Raw genomic sequence first — 17413 nt, forward strand, 5'->3', positions numbered from 1 at the left:
TGGGGACTCCATTCTCATAACTTCATCTACATCTAATTTTGTATCAAAGGCCATAACTCCAAATACCATCACATTGGCGACTAAGGCTTCAACAAATGAATTTTGGAGAGAAACAGCATTTAGTTCATAACAAAAACTAAAGTATGTTTTATTTATATGTCCTCATTTAAAATCTATTTGTAGTTTTAAAAATTACGTATGGAATCCAGAGTTAATTATGTATCTTAGACACCTTGACAGGTGGGACTTGAATTTTGAAAATAACACTTCCATCTAGTGACAACTAACCTGATTAAATTTAAAAACTCTGGAGTAGCTGGGAAGGATAAAACAAATCATTCACATAAATGGACTGGACACATAACTTAGAGCAGTCATTTTTTAAAAAAATAAACACATGAGATAACTGATGCTTATGAAGCTTATGGATTAATAATGATCAAACAAAACAATCTGTTTAGCTAATAGAATATTGCCCATGGAGTAACTAGATAAAATGTTTTCTTATAATCTTGCCACTTTAAAATGAGTCCATCTCCATTTTCCTCACTCCACTGCTTCTGAATGAGAACGTTTTGTACTCTGAAAACCTATTAAAAAGAAGTTTTCTTCTTAGTTTAAAAAACTAACTATATTCAGGAAAAAATATGTATAAGAAAGTGGGTTGTTGGTAAAATTTCCAGGTGGATTTTGCAGAATCGTGAAGAAGTTGATGCTAAAATAAACTATATTTATCCCAAGGGGATACTTAAAGCCACTTTGAATTAAATTACTGTGGAATTTCATATAAACACAATAATAAAACACTTCCAGACATGCGATACATAGTTAGACAATGAGGATATATACAGATTTTCTTTAAAGCATTGAATCTCAAAGGAAATATGGATGATTTATTTGTATCTCTTAATTCCTGAACTTTTGTGATAGATTTTTTTTCTGATATATTTTAAATTAACTATTGTTTAGCTACATTAAAACTACAAATACAATTGTCATATACAATCCTTTGAATTAAGGTGTTCTTATCATAGGCTAATGCCAGATCAAAAGAGATAATTATTCTATTTCTCTGGAACCCTATATAAACAAGAAAAACTTGTCACTCTCAAATGATAATTCTTTTACTGATTGAGATAGAAAATTATATTTAACCTTTTTTAGATAGTCCAGAGAGTATTATGTCTATTTGTCCACTTACTGGTATATCCATTAAACTATATCCCTAAGGTGTTTCAACTTAAGATGTAGAAATAGCCTAACTGGACATATTAATTACTTTTTCTATCAGTCAATGAAAATTACTGCTTTCCTGAAAACACTATTTATTTTCCTGTCTCCCTTTCAGGAACTGTATTTCATATGCTGACAATAAACACAAAGTTGACATTTTGCCAACAGTTAAGTTGGAAATATCAAGTGCATGAACAAATTCAAGATAAGAAAAGCACCTGTCTTACACATATTCTTAGTCAGTGTCATTAAAATAGAGTTGTTTTGTGGCCTACTTCAGGAAATATATACAGATATGACCCCATCTCTTGCTATATTTTTGTACACTGTTCATCTAAAAAGTGTGGATAGTACCAGACAACAGCAGATGACAAGCTAGCAAGAATATGATTCAAATTTGTTGCCAAAAAATATTGCATCAATACCAAAGGGGACTGATTCTTTGAAAATTACGTTGTGTCATGTGATTGTAATTAGCTTGTATGAAGCACAGCTGATCTGGGATGTAGACTTCAGTGGTAATCCAGAGAATAGTGTTCCTATTATTATTAATAGGAATTATTGCTATATGATAGGCATTAAACAGTTTACATACATAATTATTTTTATTTGTTTATATTAGATGGACAGAATCTGATTACTAATATTCCTCAGTTCCTATCCAAATTTGTTAATTTAGGTATGATCCTCCTTTATTTATTTTATACAAATTACTTATGATATAATGAATATCTGTACATACAACTAGAATTAGAACATTATGCATAATTTACATCTATATATTTGGTTATCTCATCATATGTCTATATTTTTCTTCTCTCTTCCTGCAAGAGATTACCACTATTGTGAATTTTGAGTTTCTCATTTTTTGACATTGAAAAAATAGTTTTATTTTGCTTGTATATTTAATGTATTACTTGTTTTGATTGAGTTCCAACTTGAGTTTCTCATTTTTTGACATTGAAAAAATAGTTTTATTTTGCTTTATATTTAATGTATTACTTGTTTTGTTTGAGTTCCAACTTTTTATTTCTTGAGAAATCCAATGCCTATGCTAATGTCCAAAAAATTAATATATTATGTTCTATTAAAAGTTTCGAATTTTGATTTTGCTATTTAAGTTCTTAACTATTCAGGAATTAATGTTTTGGGGTGGTTTGAAACAAGGATGTTGTGTGATTTTGTTTGTATATGATAACTCATTTTTTCCTTCATCGAATAGACTCTTTTCCCATTAATCTGACATGCCCCCTCTGTCACATATCATAGTTGATACATATATAGCTGTTTACGGGTCTTTGTTCCATTGGTCAGTTTATCTATCTATATGCAAGAAACACATTCTGAATTACTGTGACTTTATAGTAAGTTCTATTATGTGAAGGCCAAATTTTGTCACCTTTTCTTTTAGTGTTTCACTTTGTTTCTGCTGTTTTGCATTTCTGCATACATTTTAAAGTCAGCTTGCCAAGTTTTATGAAGAAAACCTGTTGGAGTTCGATTGGAGTTACATTGAGTTTGTAAATCAATTTTGAGAGATTGGCATCTTTACGATATTAAATCTCCCTACATGAAACATGGTGTATTAGTTATCTACTTAGCCCTTCTCTTACGTTCCTTTAGTTTCTTGTTTTTACATGTGTCTTGTGGTTTTGTTTTTTTTGTTAAATTTTTTACTAGACAGTTTACATTTTTTATTACTTTTATAAAATAAAATCTTTAAAATGTTTTAAAAAATATTTGTTGCTGTTATATATTAATGCAGTTAGCTAGTTTTCTTTCATCCTTACCCTCCCTTGCTCCCTTTCTTCTTTTTTTAAAATTCTTTCTTCCCAAAAGGAGCAGAATAAAACAAAAGTTTACTAAGGATTGCATTTATTGAATAGAAAACGTTTTAGAGGTATGTTACAAGTAGTTTGTGACTGAATTTCCTCACATAGTAGTATTATGTTCTCTCTTGGCAGATGAGTAATGCAAACATTAGAAAATTCAAATAATTTTTTCATAACTTGGAAGAGATAATAGTGGGATTTTACTGGTCAATTTTACTTTATGATCTGTGACTTATAAGATGCTCTGTAATGAGGTTTTGTTCCCCTCATTTCACTTTCTTCTGCTCCATAATGTTAATATTGGATTTAAATATTTTCTTCTCATATTTTTTTAAACTTTTATTTTAGGATCAGTGGTACATGTGCAGGTTTACTATAGGGATAAATTGTGTTTCGTGGGGATTTAGTGTACAGATTATTTTTTTCACCCAAGTAATAAGCATAGTACCACATAGATAGTTTGTTGAATGTCTCGCTTCTCCCACCCTCCACCCTCAAGTAGACCCATGTCTGTTGTTCCATTCTTTACGTTCCTAAGTACTCAATGTTTAGCTCTCAATTTGTAAGTGAGAATATGCGCTCGGTATTTGGTTTTCTGTTTTAGGATAATCACCTCCAGCCCCATTCATATTTCTTGCAAAGGACATGATCTTGTTTCTTTTTATGGCTGTACAGTATTCCATGGTATATCTATATACCATATTTTCTTTATCCAGTCTGTCATTAATGAGCATTTAGGTTGATTCCATGTCTGCTCTTGTGAATAGTGCTGTGATGAATGTATGTGTGCATGCATCTTTATGGTAGAATGATTTATATCGCTTTGGGTATATATTCAATCATAGGATTGCTGGATCAAATAAAAATTTGGTTTTAAGTTTGTTGAAAAATTGCAAAACTGTTTTCCACAGGGGCTGATCTAATTCACATTCCCATGAACAGCATGTAAGTGTTCCCTTTTCTTTGCAACCTTCCCAGAATCTGTTATTTTTTGACTTTTTAATTATAGCCATTCTGACGGGTGTGAGATGGTATCTCATTGTGGTTTTGATTTATGTTTCTCTAGTAATTAGTGATGTTGAATATTGTTTTCATATGCTTGTTGGCCACATGTATGTCTTGTTTGGAAAAGTGTCTTTTTATGTTCTTAGCACACTTTTTAATGAGATTGTTTGTTTTTTTTTTTTTTGCTTGTTAATTTGTTTGAGTTTCTTACAGAATCTGTGTACTAGGTCTTTGTCATATGCATGGATTTCAAATATTTTCATCCATTCTGTAGGTTGTCTGTTTATAGTTTCTTTTGTTGTGCAGAAGCTGCTTAGTTTAATTAGATCTTATTTGTCCATTTTTGATTTCGTTGTAATTGCTTTTGTTGTCTTCATCAGAAATCTTTGCCAAGCTCTATGTCCTGAATGGTATTTTTCCTAGGTTATCCTCCAGGCTTTTTATAGTTTTAGGTTTTACATTTAAGTCTTTCATTCATCTCGAGTTAATTTTTATATTGCTTTACATTTAAGTCTTTCATTCATCTTGAGTTGATTTTTATATTGCTTTAAGAAAGGGATCCAGATTAAATCTTTTGCAAATGGGTAGCCAGTTATCCTAGCACCATTTATATTGTTGCTAGGAGGATATAGTTGCAGTTATCCTAGCAACATGATTTCCTATTGATTGTGTTTGTTGATTTTGTCAAAGATCAGATGGTTGTAGGTATGCAGCTTTATTTCTGGGCACTCTATTCTGTTCCATTAGACTGTGTGTATGTGTACCAGCACTATGCTGATTTGGTTACTGTAGTCTTGTAGTATAATTTGAAGGCAGGTAATGGGAGGCCTCCGGCTTTGTTCTTTTGCTTGGTATTACTTTGGCTATTTGGGCTCTTTTTTGGTTCCATATGAATTTAAAATAGTTTTTTTCTAATTCTGTGATGACTGGCATTGGTAGTTTGATAGGAATGGTATTGAATCTGTAAATTGCTTCAGCCAGTATGGCCATTTTAACTATAATGATTCTTCCCATTTATGAACATGGAATTTTTTTTCATTTGTTTGTGTTATTTCTGATTTCATTCAGCAGTATTTTATAATTCTCTTGCAGATGTCTTTTACTTACCTGGTTATTTGTATTTCTAGGTATTTTATTATTTTTGTGGATATTGTGAATGGGATTATGATCTTGATTTGGCCCTCAGCTTGAACATTGTTGGTGTATAGAAATGCTACTAATTTTTATACCTTAATATTTTTATCTTTAAACTTTGCTGAAGTTGTTTATAAGATCTAGGAGCTTTGGGCAGAGATTATTGGATTTTCTAGGCATAGAATCATATCATCTGCAAACCGAGATCATTTGAATTCCTCTCTTCTTATTTGGATGTCTTTAAATTTTTCTCTTAGTTGTCTGCTCTGTCTAGGGCTTCCTGTATTATGTTCAATAGGAGTGGTGAGAGGAGAGAGGGCATCCTTGTCTTGTTTCTGTTCTCAAGGGGAATACTTACAGCTTTTCCCTTTTCAAAGTGATATTGGCTGTGGGTTTGTCATAGATGGCTCTTATTATTTTGAGTTATGTTACTTCAATGCCTAGTTTGTTGAGGGTTTTTAACATGAAGCAATGTTGAATTTTACTCAAAGTCTTCTCTGCGTCTATTGAGATGATCATGGTTTTTTAGTATTTAAGTTTGTGTGATTTATTGATTTGTGTATGTTGAAGCAACCTTTGTCTCAGGTATAGAGCCTACTTGATTGTGGTGAATTAACTTTGTTTGCTGCTGGACTTGATTTATTAATATTTTGGGGGGATTTTTGCTTCTATTTTCATCAAGGATATTGGCCTGAAGTTTTCTTTTTTCGTAGTATCTCTGCCAGGTTTTGGTACCAGAATGAGTTAGAGGAAAGTCTCCTCATGTTTTTGGAATAATTTCAGTAGGAATAGTACTATCTCTTCTTTATACATCTGGTAGAATTTGGCTATGAATCTGTCTGGTCCTGGGTTTTCTCTGACTGGTAGGATTTTTATTATTGATTCAATTTTGGAACTTATTATTTGGTCTGTTCAGGGTATCAATTTCTTCCTGGTTCAATTTTGGAGGGTTTATGTTTCCAGAAATTTCTTCATTTCTTTTAGGTTTCATAGTTTGTTTGCATAAAGATGCTCATAATTGTCTCTGAGTGTTTTTTGTACTTCTCTGAAGCCTGTGATAATGCTTCCTTTGTCATTTCTGATTGTGTTTATTTGGATTGTCTCTCTTTTTCTATATTAGTCGAGCTAGCAGTCTATCAGTCTTATTTATTCTTTCAAAAAACCAATTTTACCATTTGCTGAACTTTTGTATGATTTTTCCTCCTTCAGTTTCATTCAGTTCAGCTCTGATTTTGGTTATTTTTTGTTCCCCTAGCTGTGGTGTTAGGTAATTAATTTGAAGTCTTTCTAACTTTTTGATGTGGGTGCTTAGTGCTGTAAACTTCCCTCTCAACACTCCTTTAGCTGTGTCTCAGAGATTCTGGTATGTTGTATCTTTGTTCTTCTTAGTTTCAAAGAATTTCTTGATTTTTACCTTAATTTCATTGTTTACCCAAAAGTCATTCAGGAGCCGGTTATTTAATTTTCATGTAATTGCATGGTTTCAAGCGATCTTCTTAGTGTTGAGTTATATTACTATTGCATTGTGGTCCAAGAGTGTGGTTGGTATGATTTTAGGTTTTTAAATTTTGCTGAAAATTGTTTTATGGCTGAGCATGTGGTCAATTTTAGAGTATATACAATGTGCAGATAATAAGATTGTATATTCACTTGTTTGGGGGTAGATTGTCCTGTAGATATCTGTTACATCCATTTGATCAAGTGACAAGATCATGTCTTGAATATCTTTGTTAGTTTTCTGACTCAAGGATATGCCTAATAATGTTAGAGGGGTTTTGAAGTCTTCTGTTATTTTTGTGCGGTTATCTAAGTCTCTTCATAGGGCTCTAAGAACTTTTTTTATGAATCCGGGTGCTCCTGTGTTGAGTTCATATCTACTTAGAATAATTAGGTCTTCTTATTAAATTGAACCCTTTACCATTATGTAATGCCCTTCTTTGTCTTTTTTGTTCATTGTTGGTTTAAAGTATGTTTTGTCAGAAACTAGAGTAGCAACCCTTGCTTTTTTCTGTTTTCTGTTTACTTGGTAGATTTTTTTCCATCCTTTTACTTTGAACCTATGAATGTCATTGCATGTCAGATGGGTCTGTTGAAGACAGCATTCAGTTGGCTCTTGTATCTTTTTCCAGTTTGCCACTCTGTCTTTTAATTAAGGCATTTAGCCTGTTTACATTCAAGGTTATTACTGATATATGTGAATTTGTTCCTATCATCATGTTGTTAGCTGGTTATTATGCAAACTTTATTGTGTAGTTGCTTTATAGTATCAATGGTCTACGTACTTAAGTTTGTTTTGTTGTGGCTGGTAATGGTCTTTTGTCTTTATATTTAGCACTCCCTTCAGGATCTCTTATAAGGCAAGTCTTGTCGTTAGGAATTTCCTTAGCTATTGCTTGCCTGAAAAGTATCTTATTTCTCCTTTGTTTATGAAGTTTAGTTTGGCTGGATATGAACTTCTTGGTTGGGATATTTTCCTTAAGAATACTGAATATAGTCCCCCAATTTTGACTGTCTTGTAGGGTTTCTGTTCAAAGGTCCACTTTAGCCTGAAAGTATTCCCTTTGTAGTTTGACTTGCCCCTTCTCTCTAGCTGCCTTTAACAGTTTTTCTTTCATTTTGATCTTGGAGAATCTGATGACTATGTTTTGGGGATGGTCATCTTGTATAGGATCTCACAGGGGTTCTCTGCATTTTCTGAATTTGAGTGATAGCCTGTCTAGCAGAGTTGGGGAAATTTTCATGAATTATATCCTCAGACATGTTTTCCAATTTGCTTACTCTCTCTCAGGGATGCCAATTAGTAATTTGGCCCTTTTACTTAATCCCATATTTCCTGGAGGTTTCATTCATTCTTTTTTCTTTATTTTTGTCTGAGTTAATTTGGAGAACTGGCCTTCAAGCTCTAACATTCTTTCCACAGCTTGGTGTATTCTGCTGTTAATACTTGTGATTGGATTATGAAATTCTAGTAGTGAGTTTTTTAGCTCTATCAGATCAGTTTGGTTCTTACTTAAAATGGTCATTTCATCTTTCAGTTCTTGCATCATTTTACTATATTTCTTAGTTTCCTTTGATTTGGTTTCAATTTTCTCCTAAATCTCTATGATGTTTGTTTCTATCTATATTCTGAATTATATTTCTGTTAGTTAAGCCTAGTTAAGAACTAGTTAAGAACTATCGCTTGGGACCTAATGTGGTCATTTGGAAGTAAGAAGACACTCTAGATTTTTGAGTTGCCAGATTCCTTCTCATCTATGTGGACTGATGTTCCTTTAGTCTTTGAAGTTACTGTTCTTTGGATAGAGATTTTTACAATTTTATTTTCTTTGATGCCTTTGGAAGTTTGGTTGTGGTTTAAGGTAGGTTCAGTAGACTGACTTTATTTCTGGAAGGTTTTAGGGGGCCAAGGATCAGCTCAGCACTCCTGGACTGCATGATTAACTCTGGGCAGCTGTACTAGGCACCCAGCTTTGGTCTCTGGCCCTTTGAGGTTAGGAATCTGATTCACTGGAGGGCTCAGGTGTCCCAGTCTACTGGCCACAACTCTACAAAGCTGGTGCTAGCAGAGTTCACTCCTGTAGGCTTGGGTGGTGCACTGGTGGGAGTGAGCCTGAAGTGGTCCTGTGTATGCTCATGCCTATGGCAGTGGCAGTGTGGCTGGTGCAGGGCGGTGGCAGAGGCAGAGTTGCCAGCGTCCATGTATGCATTTGTGCTGTTGGTGGTAGTGTAACAGGGCACTCTTGCATCAGCAAGGGGTTAGATAGTGAGCTCTGTATCATCTGTGGTGGCACAGTGGGATACATTCACACATATGTACTGGCTGGGTAAGGGAGGTGAGGTCTGCCCACATGGGGAGAGGGAGACTGTAGTGGGGCAAGGCTTCAGGTTGGCTAGTGTGCATTGTCAGGGGCTGGTCTACTGGAGTTCTTCAACAAACAGGCATAGTCTTCCAGTGAAGGAGCTATGATGATAACCCCTGGGAAGCAACTTGGTTGGGCATCGGAGGATATGCTTCAAGCAGGAACATACAGTCAGGCTGTACCCAAGAGAGACCAGCAGACAGGGGATGTGCAGTTTGGACTGGTCCCATCCCATTTGCAACACCACCACACTCTCCTTAGGTCCGAGAGTCTCTCAAAGGCTCACATCACTTAGAAGGACATGGAGAGTCTTGGGGGATGGGCACCCTGCCCATGCTCCACTGCAACTGTTCCTGTGCCAAACCCTCTAGGCTCTGCATAGGCTGGAATCCTGTTTCTTCCACCTCTCTACCAACTCAATCTGTCAGCTCAAGTGTCTATAGGAGTCATGGGCTCTCTTGCTGCCAGGACTTTTGGAGGTTCCTGGTGAGGACAGAGCACTGCTCACCTGTTTAACTCACTCCTTCCCCAGGAGTTGCTGGGGTCCAGGAACAAGACCCAGTGCTCAACAGCCCCCTACAGGGCTCCCAGCTTCCTCCCCAAGTTTAGCCCACTGTCTGTGTCCTCACTTTCACCCACTCTCAATGCTTTCCTGCTGAAGATCTGCTCAGGGTTTGCTAGTCTTCCCCATGTCCCTGTCTCTCAGTGTGAGATGTTCCTCCTGGCTGTATCTAGTCAGCCATCTTGGGTCTCGTCCTACTTTCTTTCAGACTAAGTCTTTAGTCTTTTCAAAATCTATTAATAAAAACATTTGTGCATTTATATTTGTCAAAATATATGTATTCTAAATTTACTTATTATTTATTTCTATTCATCCATTCATTTATTCACACAAGACTTCTTTTTGAAACTTGCTTAGATTTACCTTCTTACACAATTTTAATTTTTAATTATTATAGTAATTGCATATATGTATCAAGTACACATGATATTTTGATACAAACATTCAATGTGTAGTAAGAGTAGTTGGGCTATCTATCACCTCAACCATTTATCATTTCTTTATGTTGGGAAAATTGTAATTCCACTCTTTTAGTTATTTTGGAATATACAGTAAATTCTTGTTAACTGTAGTTTCCCTATTGTCCTATCAAACAATAGATATTATTCCTTTTAATGAGTACTGAGTTCATGTACCCATTAACCATTGCCTCTTCATCTCCCCACTTCCCACTACTCTTCTCAGCCTATTCTCTGTCTCCATGAGTTCAATTTCTTTTTTTTCAGCTCCCATACATGTATTCACTCAGGACTTATTGATTGCCCAATTTGATGGATAGAGTTGCCTACAGATTCTGGGAGTAAGAATAATGTAACTAGGAATTTTCTTGAGGTGCCTGATTTTTGATATATATGTGTGTGTGTGTGTGTGTGTGTGTGTATATGTGTGTGTATGTGTGTGTGTGTGTATGTGTGTGTGTGTGTGTGTATATATGACTTCATCTTCTTGATAACAGTGGGGAATTTTCAGTGACCACTTCGTAATATTTTCCATGATACTGCAAGCTGAGCAATTTAAAGTTATTGGTGGACATACAAGCTTTGTGAATAAAATAGCCACAAAGATTGTAAATATTTGAACTAACTTGAGAGTTGTAACCAAATAAAATGCTTATCAGAGCATGGTATCTGTGTTTAAAGATTCAGCTCAATTCAACAAACATTTACTGAATACTACCATTTTGTTAGGGCTGAGGATATATAGCTGTAAAAAAAAAAATAATGGTGCTGCCTTTGAAAAACTCACTACCTGGGTGCAGGAAAAGAGTAGAAAGGAGGAGTAAGCCAGATCCTAGAGTTGAGAGGCAGTTATAAGGAGAAATGAGGTACCTTTGGGGTTTCTGCTTCTCCATGGAATGTCCTTGTGATAATATATAAGAATTAAGGTAATGCATAGAAAGTCAGAGAAGTTTGAGGTCTTATAAGACACAAGCAAATAAATTCATATTTTCAACTAAAGAGGAAATGGTGCTGGCTAGGACTATAGGGGTAACTTGTGACTAAGTAATAAATAATGTAGTCATGCTTGATAGAAGATGAAACCCAAGACCTCTGTTTAACTAACATACTTTACTGGCAACTGAGGATAATATATATGGCCTGTAGGAGCCATTGGAGTAGGCTTTTCTCATGTCTCTCAATTTAGTATTTATCCTTTCATATCCTTCAGTACATTTTTTGCCTTAGTTTTAACCCTGAGATGAAAAGAGTCATAGAGTCCAGCGTACAGAAATCCTTTTCAACTAGTTTGACTTTGGACAAGGTATACAGCTTCTAAGATCCTTATACAAGTCATCTGTAAAAAAATGAGTATAATAGTTCTTACTTCACAAGGTTTTTGAAAATATTTTCATTGATTCATTAAAAACACTTAGCCTAGCGGCTGTTCTGTATTGGATGGTAAACCTGTTTGTTGTACCTTACTATGTCAGCTTTCTATAGATGAGGTCTTTATTGTTCTTGCTTTGTTTTTTATTTATGTCTAGACTATTTACTTTTGTATTTTTAATATAAAAATGGTATTTTTAAAGCTACTTTTGGCCAGTAAGCTTGGAAATATGCAATTACATTTACTTACTGTAATTTAACGGTTGCCATTGTTTCATAACTTGTAAAGAGTTAGCTAAATAGCCTTAGGTAGTGGTGTTCAACCCAGGTGGCATGTTAGAATCATCTGGAAAGCTTTCAAAAATGTCCATGTTCAGGCACTACCCAAAGTCATTGAATCAGGATTTCTTGTTGTGGACTTAATTATTATTATTTTGTAACAGCTCTTCATCTCTGACGTGGCAATAATAACATCTACTCAGCTTGTCAGGGTAGATCTGATGATTACATTAAAATATATTCAAAAGCAATTGATAAACAGATAATTGAAATAAAAATGTAGGGTAATATTAAAACATTTTAGAAATATTTACCCTGGTCTTGAGGGGTTTAACATTTACTTACAGAAAAAGGTTAAAACATAAAAATTCGAGGTAACATGTCACACACTAAGTGGAAGTAACAGAATAATTATGCTGGGAATCCCATCCTAATACTATGTAGGCAATCCTTAATGTATATGAGGCTGTGACCTTGTCTAGTACTTCTCAAATATTTATACCTCAGTTTCCTTTAATGATAAAAGAACAAGAACAATAACCTTATTGGGGCTGGAGAGGGTTACTAGGAGGGAAGTCTTATCTAGGATGGTTGTCTAAAACCACTTACCTCAAATGTTTGTTCATTCATCAAGTCATTCAACAAAATGTTTATTACTTAATATGTGCCTTCTGGACATTTTCTTTTTAAAAGCAATTTAGCAGCACGATAAAGTAGGGGTTACTAGTATAAATGCTGGAGTCAGAATATCTGGGTTTGAATTCTGGCTCCACAACTTTCTGATAGTCTTATGTTGGGTAAATTCTTAACTTCATTATGATTCAATATTCCTTTTCTTTTAAGAAGAAAGATAATATTTGTAATTACTTCCTAGGGTTGCAGAAAGAGGTTTAATGTATTAATAAGCATAAATTGATCCAAACTATGTGTGGCTAATAATAAGAAATAGGTGTGCTTTTGCTAAAAGCATTTTTATTCCATTATATTCTTCATTTGTTGTAGTATGAACATAATGCTTTCAGTGTGAACATATGAAGATAGTGCTTTAAGTTAGCTATCACCAGATGAAAACGGTGCTTAAAATAATGGATATATCCTCCTCCCAAGACATAGTCAAATATATGAATCTCAGTTTTTTCAAGGCATCATCTTATTTAAGATTGGTCATTTTTAGCAACATGGATTATCTAGAGGATGTTATGCTAAGTGAAATAAGCCACGCAGAGAAAGACAAATACTGTATGATCTCACTTACATTTTGAATCTAAAAGAGTTGAAATCATAGAAGTAGAGAGTAGAATGGTGGTTACTAGAGGGTGGGGATGGGAGTGGACGAGTGTACAAAGTTTCAGTTAGAAGAAATAGGCCTGGTAATCGATTGCACAACATGGTGACTATAGTTAATAATAGTGTATTGTATTTTTCAAAATAGCTAAGAGTGTATTTTAATTTTAATTTTTTATTTTTTGAGACAGGGTTTCGCCCTGTCACCCAGGCTGGACTCCAGTGGCATTAACATGACTCACTGCAGCCTCAAGCTCCTGGGCTCAAGTAATCCTCCTGCCCCAGTCTCCAGAGTAACTGGGACTATGGGTACATTACACCATGCCCGACTAAGAGTGGATTTTAAATATTCTCACCACGTGGCATGCATCTGTAGTCCTAACTACTCATAAGACTGAGGCAGGAGGATAACTTGAACCCAGGAGGAAAGGGCTGCAGTGAGCACTGATGGCACCACTGCACTCAGCCTGGGAGAAAAAGTGAGACCCTGCCTCAAAAAAATAAAATAAAGTAAAATAAAATAAAATAAAATAAAAATAAATAAATAAATAAATTTATCACAAAGAAATGATAAGTGTTTTGGGGGATGTATATGTAAAATAGCTTGATTTGATCATTTCATGATATATACATGTATCAAAACATCATATTGTATCCATACATATACAATTATTATTTGTCAATTAAAAACAAAATAAAAATTTTTAAAAAGATTAGAAAGAAGATTAGAGACATAATCAGGGAAGTACAGAAAGCAATGAGTGCATATATACCAGTGGGTTCTCGCCTAGTTTCCGGCCAGGAAAGAACTCTAGAAGAGTCGTGCTTACTATGTGACCAGAAAGATGAATAGAGTTACTGATAAGCAGAGCTTGCAGAAAAGCTGTGGTGTGTAAATGGGTGGGTTGTGTGGAGACTGAGAGTGTTCCAGAGAGAGAGAACACACATGAAAAACTTGCTTGAAAACTGTGACGTTATCAGTGAACAAAGGGTCCAACACCACGTGCATGTGGAGGTGCAGTATATACAGAAACTCTCGACTCTTAACAGCCAGAACAGTGGGTTAGGGGCAGAACAAGAAATGGAGTTCCTGTGGGAACAGTGTTTACAGGTGATTGTAACACTATCATTAATGCGAGGAGTGCTAAGTTTTAAGGCAGTGCAGAACAGAAAGAAAACAGTTGTTCGTAGGGGCTTTTAGTGAGAGGAAAAGGGAAGACTATTCAAGGCTCTTGAAGGAGTTGGTATTTGGCATGATTCTTAAAAGAGCAATAGGATAAGACCTGTAGCTTGTAGAGCCAGGTCAGGGCTTTACTATTGTCCTTAACTGTGTGCTGACCTTGCCTTATTTGTTCAGCTAGGATTGTGTCTAAGCAGAGCCTCCGCATCTGTTCTTAACCTCAACTGCAGCCTTATCCTTCTACCCATGTGCCGAATACTCTTGGCTTACCTCCGAGGATCACAGAAGGTAAGAAAAAACAGTCCTAGTTACAAATTCCAGCATAAAAATCAAGTGTAACAGTCACATATTAGTTTGTTTAGTTTTCATAGTCTGACTTTTGGCTGGAGTGATTTCTTCTAAGATGATGGTAAAAGCCTGTCAAGCTGATCTGTGAATTATTGTGCAACACCAGATAAGGGCAGAGGATAATAGTAATATTATTAACAGGGATTTCCAGCACTATGCTTAGTATTTCACATACACACTGGCAAATACAGGGATTCTGGAATCAGGTATGGTTAGTTTCATTTCACACACAAGAAACCTCAGGCATAGAGGCTTTGAGTAACTTCGAGACTAGTGAATGGCAGAGCTAAGGTCAATCCTAATTTGAGTTCTTTCCATTATGTCATGTGTCACTGAGATTCTGTATTTTCACTTAGCTAAATCCAGGTGAGCAAACTAGAGTCCTTTAGATTCTGAGCAATACACGAAATGATTGCTGGTGTTGGCAACAACTTATCTCTGCTTAACACACATACTAATTCTGAAGTGTGTAATAGGCTTGAGAAACATGTCTTGATTAAATAGTGATGTCATTTGTTATATGTAGTATTGTAAAATGAAGTATGTAAGAAAACAGAAAAACACTTAGTTATTCTGCTAAAACTCAACAAAAATTCTTTTTTGTATTTGTCTGTTTTTGTGTATATGTGTGACTATGTGTGTATGCATCTTGATTCTTCTTCCGTAAGATTCACTAAGCAAGGCACCACTGGATAGATATTGATATTTTAAAAGGAGTTGTTAACTTGAGACCACTTTGATGTTCTATGAATTTAATATATGCAGATTTACTCTAGGAAAACTTCTCAACCCTTTCTACGTAATTATATTTAGAAACTCTTTCCTTTTAATGCAGTAATCTGTGAAAATAACTCTCTCTAGGTTGCCTACCATTTAAACTGCTAGGTTTTGATCCCTGTGGTTGGCTATTGGCTTGGCTTGGAGAAAGAGAAGATAAGTGGCAGGGAATGACAAGTTCCCACCTAAGTCCCTCAGTGTTAAATAGTTCTTAAAGATTTGCCCCGAGTGTGAAACAGTGATTCAAAGGTGCTTGACATTTTAATTTGTTATAAGATCAAGCAGGCATTTCAAACTATAGATGAGATTGCTTCATTTTAAAATAATCTTATTTTTTGACTACAAAAGTAAATCCTATAGATTTTCAAACTTAAACATTCCAGAAATATGCAAAATGATCAGAGAAAGTTTACCCTCATTTTATTCTGCCAGAACAACCACTGATGACAATTTGTGGAAAGTACCTGCAGATACACTAACATATAATACCATTAATGTTGATCAATATAAGATCACTGTGTAGTTTATGTTTTGTAACTTTTTTTTACCTAACAATGTGTCTTAAACATATTTCCGTATCAATTATATAGCCTTCTCACATTTATTTTTTAATGGTTTAGGTTTTCCATTAACTAGATAGATCCTAATTCATCTCACCAATTTTTGATTAATAGGTTTCTGACATATTTTAAAAATTTTGACATAATGAACAATGCTATCCTGAAGAATTTTTATCACATTTGTTGCATTATTTTTACCATAATAAATGATTTTTGTTTAGGTTCCAAGCAGGAGAACCAGGAGATTGTTGGATAAAAGCAGAACATTCCATATTACCTGTGGTGTTACTATCTGTATTTTCTCAGGTGAGAAAGCCAAAGTTATTAATTAATTTGTTAGAATTACACATTTAAAATGTAAACATTCCAGACATATGCAGAATGGTCAGAGAAAGTTTTCCCTAATCTTATTCTTCCGGAACAACCAGTGATGACAATTTGGGGTAACTGCCTGCAGATATATTAACATATAATGCCATCAATGTTGAACAATGTAAGATCGTAGCGTGGTTTGTGTTTTAAACCACACGTAAAATTATACATGGAAAATGTGTGATTTTATTGTTCTGTACATTATCTACTGTCAGCAACTTAATATTTTCTTATTATATAGTTTAGCAGTTCTTTCCATGTTTTTTAAAAGGGCTGTCTGTGGGGAACTACAGAAAATGGATGTGTGTTATGGTTTTTACATTATGATATCCAAAAGCTGGCCCCCAAACTGATAATGACTATTTCCTGAAAGTAGGTAATTTCACTTAGATATACTGGAAGAAACAGATTAAAAGTTTTCAGGTCTGAAAGTGATGATATGATATGAGTTTAAATGCATGAACTCTTTTTATTTTATTTATTTTATTTTTTTGAAACAGGGTCTGACCCCGTCGCCCAGGCTGGAGTGCAGTGGTACAATCTTGGCTCACTGCAACCTCCACTTCCCAGGCTTAAGCCATCCTCCCAACTCAGCCTCCTGAGTAGCTGGGACTACAGGCATGTGCCACCACATCTGGCTAATTTTTGTATTTTTTGTAGAGGCGGGCTTTCACCATGTTGCCCAGGCTGGTCTCGAACTTCTGAGCTCAAGCAATTCGCCTGCCTCAGCCTCCCAAAGCACTGTGATTATAGGCAGGAGCCACCGTGCCTGGCCAAATGAATGAAAATTACAATGTGAAATACTCATTAGTAGATTAGGATTCCATCCCAAATTATATGTGATTGATGTTTCTATGGTATTAATATTTGGTAGAAAAACTAATGTCAAAATTTGCGAAGCTTTATCCTGCTCTTTTCTAAATTAAAAAATAAAGCAATGATCTTTGTATTATTATAAATCCTTTTAAAATACATTTTGATCCTGAGCTTTTAGATGATACTTTTCAAATTTTTGGAACAGAAAGTAAGAAACATAGTGATGAAGTACACGGACTCTTAGGAGTCCATGCATAGGTTCTATCCCCAGCTGCCCTTCTCTTTTAATGTGTGACGTTACCCCTTTGATCCTCAATTTTTTTTTTTTATTATTATTATACTTTA

The 17413-nt window shown here is 34.9% G+C and overlaps 1 protein-coding gene across 4 annotated transcripts in view; it reads left to right on the top strand.

Annotated features, from left to right (window-relative positions):
* Window positions 1–17413, top strand: part of NOX4 (NADPH oxidase 4) — a 163209-nt gene that overhangs the window by 26366 nt on the left and 119430 nt on the right. For all 4 annotated transcript variants that reach the window (XM_011938471.1, XM_011938468.1, XM_011938469.1 and 1 more), the window contains 2 exons: window positions 14373–14483; window positions 16102–16186. In XM_011938471.1, the coding sequence (XP_011793861.1) occupies window positions 14373–14483; window positions 16102–16186 (196 nt within the window). The remainder of the gene's footprint in view (window positions 1–14372; window positions 14484–16101; window positions 16187–17413) is intronic.

The sequence above is a fragment of the Colobus angolensis genome, unplaced genomic scaffold, assembly GCF_000951035.1.
Source record: "Colobus angolensis palliatus isolate OR3802 unplaced genomic scaffold, Cang.pa_1.0 Scaffold174, whole genome shotgun sequence".
NCBI classification, from domain to species: domain Eukaryota; kingdom Metazoa; phylum Chordata; class Mammalia; order Primates; family Cercopithecidae; genus Colobus; species Colobus angolensis.